The 12866-nt window shown below is 43.8% G+C and overlaps 1 protein-coding gene across 1 annotated transcript in view; it reads left to right on the top strand.

Annotated features, from left to right (window-relative positions):
• The window catches only part of ldlrap1b (low density lipoprotein receptor adaptor protein 1b), a 78942-nt gene that overhangs the window by 50162 nt on the left and 15914 nt on the right, over positions 1 to 12866 (top strand). The window contains exons 3-4 of the mRNA XM_072247085.1: positions 3071 to 3183; positions 12429 to 12543. Coding sequence (XP_072103186.1) covers positions 3071 to 3183; positions 12429 to 12543 — 228 coding nt within the window. The remainder of the gene's footprint in view (positions 1 to 3070; positions 3184 to 12428; positions 12544 to 12866) is intronic.

Below are 12866 nucleotides of genomic sequence, written 5' to 3'. Positions count from 1 at the left end.
TGTATGCCTTCCCCATGGAATGTGTGTGTTTCCTCTGGGTCCTCCGGTTTGCGCCCACAGTCCAAAGACATATTGGATAGGTTAATTGGTCATTGTAAATTGCCCCATGATTTGGTTAGGGTTAATTGGGATTGTGGGGCTGTGTGACTCAAAGGGCCGGAAGGGCCTATTCCACACTGTATCTCTAAATAAGTAAACACAGTAATATTGAACTTTGAACTTAGAAATGTCATTGATCAGGGTGACTTTTGAAAAAGTGTTGATGTTTTCCATTTCCATTATAAATATGGAATTAATTCTTTCAATGAATAAATGTAAGGATGAAAAGAATGGTTTAAAACTATTAGGACAGAGTTATATTCAGGAGTTCTGCATAAAGTATTGCAAGTTTATGTGTCTATTCTGACCAGAAGTATTAGCCCTGTTTTGTTTCCCACAGATGCAGGCTGACCCATTGAGTATTTCCAGCATTTTCTTACGTTTTGTTTTAAATAGCACTTTACGGTTTTATATATTTATTTATCAAGCACAATTTATTTGGTGATACAGTGCAGAGTAGGCTCTTTGAGCCACACAGTCTCAGCAGCCCCACAACTAGGGTTGCCAGCTGTCCCCTATTAGCTGGGACATCCCGTATATTAGGCTAAATTGGTTTGTCCCATACGGGACTGCCCTTGTCCCGTATTTCCCCCGCTAAGGTAGAGCGTTCCTATGAAACCTTTTGTGCTGAAATGGTGTAAAGCGAAGAAGCAATTACCATTAATTTATATGGGAAAATTTTTTGAGTGTTCCCAGACCCAAAAAATAATCTACCGAATCATACCAAGTAACACATAAAACCTGAAATAACACTAACAGGAATGATATGATAAACACACAGCCTATATAAAGTAGAAATAATATATGTACAGTGTAGTTTCACTGAACAGAATCGCCAAAACCGATTTGTAGGAAAAAAATCGGCACGTACACGCATGCGCACACAGGTGCCCACGCAAGGCTTCATAGTCATGGTAGTCTTTCTCAGGGTAAACACAAGTGTCCTGTATTTGACTGCTACTTTTGTCCCTTACTTGGGAATGAGAAAGTTGGCAACCCTACCCACAACCCCGATTGACACTCATTACAGAACAGTGCTGGAAATGGGCTCTGAATTCCGGAACGCCCCGAGCTGTAATAGCATCACGCTAACCACTACTCTACCGTGGTTTTTGTTCCATTACCTGTAGCTGAATATCTGTCTTATTTCGATCTTCTTTGAATCCATTCTTTTGAAATGAACCAATTTGTTTAATGTTTTTCCAGGTCTAAATATTTGACACTAACAGCAATTTTTACCTGATGCTTGTAGTTCAGAGTGCATTGATTATCAAAATATGTATAAATTATACAAGCTTGAGCCACAAAGCAAGAAACCCGAAAGAATCCAATTTTAAAAAATGAAAGACCAACACCCAATGCGTAGAGAAAGAGCAAAAACACAAACCATGCGACCAACAGAAGCAAGCAATCGCATTCTGAACGAAATTGAGTCCATAGCCCTGAATCGCCGGGGCAACTGGAGTAGGCCCAAAAGCCTGGATCTCAGTTCAACATATAGCAGGCCAAACTGCTGCGAAGCAATGTCTATAGTGATGGGTACTCCACTGCTAAAATCAATGAGTTAACTTAAAATGCAGACTTTTTGTTTAAATTTGTGGATCCTAATTCTGATCCTGGACAATTCATGAGTTCTCTTTTTTTAATCTCTTGTGACCCAGCTGACAGATGTGGTGTGTGGTTGTGGATTATGTGCTCTTCTTGTGACAAACTATCTCTGCTTCCTTGTGCTTAACTAATCGAAAACTTGAATTTATGAATATCAAAATTAACCTGCTATTACTTGGAATCAGCACACTAAACCTTCTAAATAATATTCCATAGTTTCAGAGGAACATATCCTGCTGTCAACTCAATCTGGAATGACTGGCCCTCCGTTGGTCAGGGTTGACCCTGGATATTGCTTCCTACCTGTCTACATGACACCTAAGCCAGTACGCTAGCCAGAGCAGTACGTTATGGAGAGCAAGCTGATGACCACTCAGCAGGCTCCCTCTCTCCACGTAGCTGATGAACCCAAAGGCATGGCAGGGACCGATACAGTTTCTCTCTCACTCACTCATAAACTTGTAAAACTTATCTTTAATATGTTTCTGTTGTGATAATAAACTTGACTTAGACTTTGATGACATGGGAATGTTAACAGTTTCTCCAACAGAATTCTAGTTCACCTTTTGCTTACGGTCATTGACAACTTGATTAAGGCTAGAAATAATGGAATTTCTCCCTTGTTCCTTTTTCCTCCCCGTTATATCCTACTTTGCCCGTCCTGAGGCCCACATTGGTCCGGACTGACCATAGAAGATGCACTCCCGGTGTCTAGCTACACAAAGCCAGAGCAGTACAATATGGAGAGCAAGCTGTTGCCCATGCAGTAAGCTCCCCTTCTCCACGCATCTGATGAAACCAAAGGAATGGCAGATACTGAAGTAGCTCGGCACCAGCAGCAGGAGTTACCAGTCAGCATTGAACTCAATGTAGGACTGTTTTAGGGACTCCAGCTCCAGATATTTCCCTCAGGGTTTACTCCCGAAGCCTTCTCCATGAGTGGGTTTACCCGCAAGGCAGGAGAGGTTTGAGATCAGAGTTTTCCTTCTTCTAGATGAGCTGCCAACCACGGCTGATGAGGCCCACCTGCCCGAAGCGGCTGGTTTTAAGGCGCGGGTAACCCAACTTTGCCCCTTCTCCTGTCAGTAGATATCGTTCTGTCGGGATTAGTAGCCAAGTCACACGTGAAGGCCAAGAGCTGGACTCAGTTGTCAACTTTGAGGCGCACACCATTGGGAGTATTTGATAGGTAGTGAGGGCTGATCTCCACTGCCATCCCTGGCTGTGTGAACGTTTAAGGGGCCAACATCTGGAATTCTGCCAGAAATAGCCATGCTGAAACTATTGAAACATGTTCAAAGGGCTGTTCTCTGATCGCATCACCAGGAATTGTATTTAAAATGAAGCTTTTTGTTTCACATAGGCTAAAGCAAGTGGGAAGAAATTTCAGAAAGTGGTGTTGACTGTGTCACCGCGAGGAATAATTCTACACGATGGGACCAGTAATGAACTAATAGAAAACGTCTCCATTTACAGGTACAGGGCATTTCCGTTCCAGCACTTAGACACAAATATTGACCACACACTAGTTAGTGAATTGGTTGACGAACTCTTGTGGTCATGTGAGATTTCTTTTTAAAGAGTATTAGGTATTGTCTTTGAAAAAGGAAGGGATTACTTAATTTATGTGTTTATCATCTCCTGCAATCAGTCTGCACAAAAGTGACAGTTAGAAGCAGATGTTTAAAGAGCTGGGCTTTAATTGTGTCAACTTTTGTGAAGTAATCTTCTCAATCTTGGTGGTGGGGTGGGACAAGGAAAAGATTGTTTCTTTTCACAAGCACATTTGACTTTTTTATGAGCACTGTTGTAACACGTGGTTATTTGAGTTACAGTCAGGTTGAACCAGTCTGGCCATTCTCCTTTGACCCAGTCTAGCCATTCTCCTTTGATCGCTCTCATTAACAAGGCCTTTTCACCTACAGAACTGCCGCTCACTGGAAGTCTTGTTTTGTTTTTCTCACCATTCTCTGTAAACTCTAGAGACTGCTGTGTGTGAAAATCCCGCGGGGAGAACGTACAAACTCCTTTCAGACAGCGGTGGGAATTTGACCCGGGTTACCGTTACTGTAAAGCGTCATGCTAACCACTACGCTACCTGTATTTTCCTTACAACTTAACCTACTTGCATTCCCATGGTTTCTCTCCCAGATTTTACCCCTGATAGCACACTGTGGCCCATACGCAGCAGCCAGTAACCTAGCAACACAAAACGTAGAAATCGACAGCAAATTACAGGCCCTTCGGTCCACGATGTTGTGCGGACCATGTAACCTACTCTAGAAACTGCCTAGAATTTCCCTACCACATAGCCCAATTTTCTAAGCTCCATGTACCTATCTAAAGAATCTCTTAAAAGACCCTATTGTATCCGCCTCTACCACCGTTGATGGCATTGCATTCCACGCACCCACCATTCTCTGTATGAAAAATTTACCTCTGACATCCCCCTTGTACCTGCTTCCAAGCATCGTAAAGCTATGCCCCGTCATGTTAGCCGTTTCAGCCGTGGGAAAAAAACCTCTGTCTATCCACGTGATCAATGCCTTTCATCATCTTATACACCTCAATCAGTTCATCTCTCATCCTCTGTCGCTCCAAGGAGAAAAGGCTGAGTTCACTCAACCTATTCTCATAAGGCATTCTTTCCAATCCAGCCAACATCCTTGTAAATCTCCTCTGCGCTCTCTCTATAGTATCCCCGTCCTTCCTGTAATGAGGTGACCAGAACTGAACATAGTACTCCAAGTGGGGTCTAACTAAGGTCTATATAGCTGTAACATTACCTCACGGCTCTTGAACTCAAACCTGTCGTTGATGAATGCCAATGCACCACACGCCTTCTTAACAACACTGTCAACCTGCACAGCAGCTTTGAGGGTCCTATGGACGCAGACGCCAAGACCTCACTGATCCTCCACACTGCCAAGTGTCTTAGCATTAATGTTATATTCTGTCTTCAAATTCAAATTTGACCTACTGAAATGAACCACATCAGACTCCACAACCCACAGGTTTTTACACATGGGGGGAAGTAGAAGCACCCAGCCACGTTGGGAGCAGTGTAGATTCCATATAAGTGGCACCAGAGGACAGGATGAAATTGAGTCATGGAAGTCGTGGCACCTCTTCCAGCTCTGTTACTGGTGATGCAAACTCTCTGTTTTATCCTGGCTCCAACTTAATGGAAAAATTATGGATAACATTTTAAAAGTTGTGGGTCCTTTTATGTTAGCACATCTATCACTCCTCCAGAAAAAGTGAACGAGCAACATGTCTATGAGGGTTCTCAGTCATACAGGTCATTGTATATCAAGCAGTAGCAAATCAAGGCAACTGGAATTTCTGTGTTGTGTAGAAGAAATTTGGCTACTCATCCAAGAGGCTTCTTCAGCTCTGGTCCATGGTTGTGGCCACCCTGACTGGGCCTTCAACAAAAACCAGCAGGGACATCAGTCCGGCAGACAGAGGTGAGGAGCAAGGCAGGCGGAAGAACATAGTCATCCCATATGTAGCTGGAATTTCACAGAAACTCAGAAGAATTTTCAACAAACACCAAATCCCCGTGTTTTCAAACCTACAAAAACACTCGGACAGAAACTCATCCGCCCCAAGGATCCTACACCCAAACATGAACAGGGCAATATTGTACATGCTGTCCAATGCAATGAGAACTGCACAGATCTGTATAGCAGCGAGACAAAACTACTTCACAAGTGGATGGCCCAACTCGGGGGCTAACACCTCAGGTCAAGACTCGGCTGTATATTGTGAGGGGATCCAGGAGTGCCCCTATTAACTGTTTGAAGAGAGACAGAGAGAGACATTCATCTTTGATGGTTTGTTTGGAAAGGAGAGAGAGAGACGAAGATTGACAGTTGGACTGACATGGGAGTTAACTTTGGAGTTTTACTTTGGAGATAAAAACTGAGCAGCTCAAAGCTTGCTATGGTGACTAACAGGACATTATTGATGTTACTTCCAAGCACTTGTTGCCTGCTCGCATTCCTTTACAGACAAAGGAAGGAGGGACTCTGAATGACAGGTGATGTTCAACCTGGTGGGATAAATAGGAGGTCAGATGATAGACCTCAGACACGTTTGGACACTGAGTGAGCATTGTTGTGCCCGCAGAGAAAGTGGGTTTTGGGGGATCAATTAGGCGGATCGATTCCAAATTGCTGTTCCAGTCAAGGAGAAGGGGTTGACTGGTGGGGAGTTGTCTATCTGTCCACCCTTGCCGAGGTGATAGCTCCACCACAGGAAAACCGGTCCCCCGGTAAAAGTCACAGTCGGTGACTTGTAAAGGATTTCGGAGGACGACGAGAAGATCGATGGCATCAGCTCACCTGAAGACTCAACTCCCCCTCCCCCCTCCCCCTCCCTCCCCCCTCCCTCCCCCCTCCCTCCCCCCTCCCTCCCCCCTCCCTCCCCCCTCTCTCCCCCCCTCCCTCCCCCCCTCCCTCCCCCCTCTCTCTCCCCCCTCCCTCCCCCTCTCTCTCCCCTCTCCCCCCTCCCCCCACTGCTATTCAACTACATACCATGAACTGAACTGAACTTTACTCAACATCCTAAGACTGTATCTTTTTACCCTTAGACTTAAAGAAGCTTGGTTTTCATACATATATTTCCACACTTACTGATTTGCGTACATATATATATATATTCATTGCTAACCTGTGTGAATTATTTACTTTAATATTACTGTATTGCATAGTTACTAATAAATATTATTAGTTGTTAGCAATACGAGACTCCAAAGTGGTTTCTATTTCTGCTGGTTCTTTATCCCCGTCATGGGGTACGTGACAATATCTACACCTAAAGGACAAGGGACACTCCTTTGATGATAACAATGTGCACATTTTGGACAGGGAGGACAAGTGTTTTGAAAGAAGGGTTAAAGAAGCCATCTATGTCAAACTGGAAAACCCATCCCTGGAACAGAGGGGATGGGGTACGACACCACCATTCGGCTACTTACAATGCAGTCCTAACATCTCTGCCCCGGGGTCTCCACAACAATTTACACCTCAACTCATGCAAAGATAAGACTAATAACGCTCTCATTACCGCTTTAACCCTCATGTGATCGCTATACCTCACAACTCACAGAGTTTATAAACCGGAAAACTACCCACCGTGGATCAGAACTGAAGAAGCCGCTCAGATGAGCGGCGAGACGTCTTCTAGACAACACAGCAAGTCCAGTTGCCTTCATTTACTACCACTTGATATATTCGGGGAATTGTTGACACATTCATTGTATGGTAAATGGTACTGCTACCACGGTAATTTAGCGGTTAGCACAATGCTATCACAGCTCGGGGCACTGAAGTTCAGAGTTCAATTCTAACGTGATGTGTAAGGTGTCTGTATGTCCTCCCCATGGAATGCATGGGTTTCCTCTGGGTGCTCCAGTTTCCTCCCACAGTCCAAAGTTGGTAGGTGAATTGGTCATTGTAAATGATCCCATGATTAGACTGGGGTTCATTCGGGGGTTGCTGAGTGGCATGGCTCGAAGGGCCGGAAGGGAAAAGTAAGTAAATAAGCCAAGTCAGTCAGTCTCTTCAATGGCTCCAAAAATAACTGGAGATTGTGCTCTGCAGCCAAGCAGCCGGATTATTCTGGTGTTCCATCACTTAAGAAAATGCATGAAGATTAAGATGAGAATATATTGGTGAAAATTCTTCTTAGAGTTGTTGTTAGACACAAAACACAGCGCTGAACAGTGCAGAAACAGAACCTTCAGCCCATACTTTGGCCTGACAATTTGACTAATCCCATCTGCCCTTGCATGGTCTATGCGTCATTATTTTACTTAGAGATTCAGTGCAGAACGTGCCTTTCTGTTCCAACGAGCTGCCCTTCCCAGCAACTCAGCCATTTAACTCTAGCCTAAGCTATATTGACCAATTAACCTATTATCCGGTACATCTTTGGGCTGTGGGGAAAGGACCAGAGCACCTGGAAGAAACTTTTGTGGTCACAATTGTTACTTCCCTTGCCTCCTTATATATCTGCCTAAATATTCCTATTGTACCTACCATCTACCTCCTCCCCTGCTAGAGTGATTCAGGAACCTAACACTCACCACCAAAAAAAAAAATTCGTCTAACTTGCCTTTAACTTTATCCCTCCTCACCTTTAAGCAGGGTTCCCCAACCTTTTTTTGTGCCAACGATCCCTACCGTTAACCAGCGGGTCTCAAAGATATGCCTGCTAGTATTTGAGAATTCTAACCCAGGGGATAAAAAGACTCTGCCTACCTACCTTATCTAGGGGTCCCATAATTTTATATATACCTATCACATTGCCCCCTCGGCCACTAATGCTTTGAGAAAACAGTCCACGTTTGTTGAGCCTGTCCTTCCAGCTAATACACCCTAGTGCAATGTTGCACCCTCTCCAAAACTTCCACATCCTTCTCACAATGTGGTGACCAGAATTGCAAACAATATTCAAATCTAACCAAACTTTTGAACGGCTGCAGTATTACTTCCTGAGTGTTAATACTCAGTTCACTGACTGATGACTATCTGCCTGGAAACATGCAAGAGCTCTCTGCGCATCAAAGGTCCTGCCATTTACTCACACTTCCTTCATATATATGACCTTCCAAAGTGCAACACCTCGCACTTGTCCAAATTGAATTCCAAATGCCATTATTGCTCCCTGCATACTTTCAACCTATTTGTAATCTTCCACACTATCCAGGACTCCGCTAGTTTTTGTGTCACTTGCACATTTACTAACCAACCTATCTACTTTTTCATCCAAATGATATAGTAGCCACTGAGTATATGTTTGTGGCCTGCTCCTGCCGTAGCCTGTTTACTTCAAAGTGCAACATCTGTGTCTTCTGCACAGCACTGTTGTAACATGAGATTATTTGAATTACTGTTGCCTTCCAGTCAGGCCAATGTCCTCTGACCTCTCTCATTAACAAGGTGTTTTTGCCCACAGAACTGCTGCTCACTGGATGTTTTTTATTTGTTTTTTGCACCATTCTCCATAAACTCTAGAGCAGGGGTTCCCTATGGACCCCTTGCTTAGTGATACTGGTCCATAGCATAAAAAAGATTGGGAACCCCTGGTTTAGAGACTGTTGTGTGTGAAAATCCCAGGAGATCCCACCAGCGCCTTTACTTCCTGAGAAAACTAAAGAAATTTGGCCTGTCCCCTAAACCCCTCACTAATTTTTATAGATGCACTGTAGAAAGCATTCTTCTGGGGTACATCACAACCTGGTATGGAAGTTGACCGGAAGAAGCTGCAGAAGATCGTGAACACGGCGCAGCACATCACACAAACCAATCTTCCGTCCTTGGACTCACTTTACACCGCACACTGTCAGAGCAGTGCTGTCAGGATAATCAAGGAAACGATCCACCCAGCCAACACCCTTTTCGTCCCTCTTCCCTCCGGGAGAAGGTTCAGGAGCTTGAAGACTCATACAGCCAGATTTGGGAACAGCTTCTTTCCAACTGTGATAAGACTGCTGAACGGATCCTGACCCGGATCTGGGCCGTACCCTCCAAATACCCGGACCTGCCTCTCGGTTTTTTTGCACTACCTTACTTTCCCTTTTCTATTTTCTATTTATGATTTATAATTTAAATTTTTACTATTTACTATCGATTTGTACTCCAGGGAGCGCGAAGCGCAGAATCAAATATCGCTGTGATGATTGTACACTCTAGTATCAATTGTTTGGCGACAATAAAGTAAAGGTTAGCAGTTTATGGGATACTTAAACCATCTGTCAGGCACCAACAATCATTCCACCATCAAAGATTTAGATTAGATTTCTTCCCAAATCTGATGTGTGGTCTGAACACAACTAAATCTCTTGATTACACAACACTGCTCATCGGCAACATGTGCTAGAATAACACCCTTCCATCACTGTCTTCTATGGCCATGGCAGTCTTAAAATCCAATCCATGAAGACATTATGCATCACTCATGTGCCTTAATCTTTTGGATCAACTGACCACAAGTGACCCTGTCAAAAGCTTTACCCAATCTTTGTATATACAATATCCTCTGTTCTACTCCCGTAATCTTTGTCACCTCCTCAAAAATTCTCAATCATGTTTTAAGGAAAATGACCTCCCTTGCACAAAATCATGCTGACTATCCTGAATAAAGTAAAGATTTTTCTTCCCCCTGTGAATAGATCCTGTTCCAAAGAGCCTTAAGTAATCTCCCTACCACTGATGTAAGTCTCACCGGCCTATTGCCCTCAGAGGGGCCATCTGATCCATGTGGTCTGAGAGGAGGTGCTGTTGTTAGGCTTCCTGTACACCTGACAGCTCACTGATCTCCCACATCTCAAAAGAGGAACATACCATTCCACTGCCTGCCATTGCTGGTTCTTTTAGAACTACTGGACTAAAAACAAGAAATAATCTACCTTGTCTTTAACGTTCCCTCTAATTTTTTTATGAACCAACCATTGCTCTGAGCAGGAAATTTTTATATGACCTGAAAACTGTGCGGCACTTTAATTATCATCATCATTATGTGCCATGTTATATGATTTGGGCGATCATGATCATTATGACCATAATTATTCTTGGCGATTTTTTTTCTAATGGTTTGCCATTACCTTCTGCTGGGCAGTGTCTTTACAAGATGGGTGACCCCAGCCATTATCAATACTCTTCAGAGATTGTTTGCCTGGTGTCAGTGGTTGCATAACCAGGACTTGCAATATGCATCAGCTGCTCATACGACCATCCACCACCTGCTCCCATGGCTTCATAGGACCCTGATCTGGAGCTAAGCAGGTGCTACTCCTTGCACAAGAGTGACCTGCAGGCTAGAGGAGGGAAGGAGTGCCTTACACCTCCTTTGGTAGAAACCCCACTACCCTGACACTTGAAACATTACATACAGGAAAATTCCTGCTACATAGCAATGAAGGCTATGTGTGGGGGAACGTTTTAGTTACTGCACAGCCACACAGCTGCACAGCTTAGAAGGAACAGTTGAAGCCTGGCATTCACAGAGGCGTGAACTTTGACCACTTTGACGTCAGGCCAGCTCTTTTCCAAAGGGCAGGAAGACCACGTGCCTCTCAATAACGCTGTACCCAATTATAGTGCATACACACTAGATGCCATGTATAGATGCTGTATGACCATATATTGTTTCAGGATGTGGGTTTGTCTTAGCAGTCCGCTCCCTAAACCACATGTTGATTGCAAAAATCTTGCCTCTGATGTTGTGAAGCACATTGACGACAACGATATTTTGATTCAGATTCAGGGAGGCTGGCATCCTGACTTTACTCTTTGAATATTCACTGAACACGAAGGAGGTGGATGCGGTAATTAAACTATCATAATTTGAACACCCCTAAGAAAATTTCCACCCTGCACCTGTTTCCAATCTCGCCACCATCAATTGCAGCATTCACTGGAGTCTTAAACACTTACTTTGTCATTTTATCCAGCATTCGGCACGGACTAGAAGGGCCAAGATGGCCTGTTTCTGTGCTGTAATTGTTATATGGTTATATGATTCATGTTATTCTCTTTTGATAATTATTTGGGGAAAATAATAGGAGGGATTAGTATTTGTGTGTTTTTGATTGGCTTTTTAGCCTATTCCTGTGCTGTACCCTTCTCTGTTCTGTGTTTAAAAACGATATGCTATCTGGTCTGAACCCCATGACCTTTTATTCTGTTAAGCGATTTACTCTTACGTAATGGGCTCCACGGCAGTGTCACTGTTAGCGCGACATTTTTACAGTTCGGGGTGTCAAAGTTCAGAGTTCAATTCTGGTGCCATTGTGTAAGGAGTCTCTGTACGTCCTCCCCAAGGAATGTGTGGGCTTCCCTCCGGGTGCTCCGGTTTCCTCCCACAGTCCGAAGACATCCCGGGTAGGTTAATTGGGCATAGTAATTTGTCCTGTGATTAGGCTAGGGTTAAATCGGGGTTGTCAGGGGTTACTGGGTTGGGCGGTTCAAAGGGGCGGAAGGGTCTACTCAAAGCTGTTTTGCTGAATATAAAAAATAAATAAATTTCCACTTTCTCCTTCACCTTCAGCTTCCTTAATAGTTTCTACAAGGTCAGTGAGATGTCCTTCCAGATGAAAATGCATTTGTTCCATTTGCTTAGCTCTTCTGCATGTGGTCGTTTACTCCATCTCTGCTGGAGTTCTCCACCCGATCTTAAACACAAGAAATTCTGCAGACGCTGGAAACCTGGAGCAAGGCACAGCCGATGTTTCGGGTCGAGACCCTTCGTAGCCCTGACGAAGGGTCTCGGCCCGAAACGTCGACTGTACCTCTTCCTATAGATGCTGCCTGGTCTGCTGCGTTCACCAGTACTTTGTGTGTTGCTTGAATTTCCAGCATCAGCATATTTCCTCGTGTTTGCTTTTTATGAGGCCGAGTTGCTAGCTCGGCGCTCAACCCAACACGGACGGAAAGCGCACAAGGAGCCAGATTCGAATCCGGGACCTCTTGTTCCGTAGTCCACTCACCCATAGGCACATTGATTGTGGGCAAGGGCTCAAAATTATTTTATGTTGATATCTAATGGCCTGGGCATTGCAAGCCAAGGTTTGTTCACCTTTATCATCTTCTTCAATGGATAAATTAAATTCAATGCATAGAGATTCAGATTGATGCTATTTACCTTGTTACTTTCTGGCTTGTCTTAAATCTATTTTCTTATCCATTTTATTCAACTTTTTTCTAAACCAGGATATCCTACTGCACAGCAGACAAAGTGCATGACAAAGTTTTTGCTTACATTGCTCAGAGCCAGCTGAATGAGACATTAGAATGCCACGCCTTCCTTTGTACCAAGAAAAAACTGGTAAGTTCTCGTGTATTTATTGATGACTCGTCCCCTATCCCTCATGTCCTATTCTGCTTCTAAGCCTTTACATTTCTCTCCTAATTGGTGGCATGAGCAATGCGAATGGTTACTGAAAGCAATCTGCAGACATTATCTGCCCTTCTCTCACCCGGTACTGGTTTGTTTTGGAGATTACCAGGTTGCTACATAAACAGTGTCACTGTTAGCAGTGGCTGCAAAGAGTTGAGATTACACCTATTGAGAAAAATGCTAAAAATTCTTCTCTGATTGTCTCTAATTAATCCCAGACAGGGTTTGTCCTCTTTCTGTTTAAAAATAAA

The sequence above is a fragment of the Mobula birostris genome, chromosome 30 (assembly GCF_030028105.1).
Source record: "Mobula birostris isolate sMobBir1 chromosome 30, sMobBir1.hap1, whole genome shotgun sequence".
Lineage (NCBI taxonomy): Eukaryota > Metazoa > Chordata > Chondrichthyes > Myliobatiformes > Myliobatidae > Mobula > Mobula birostris.
This window is presented reverse-complemented; position numbering and strand designations above follow the sequence as displayed.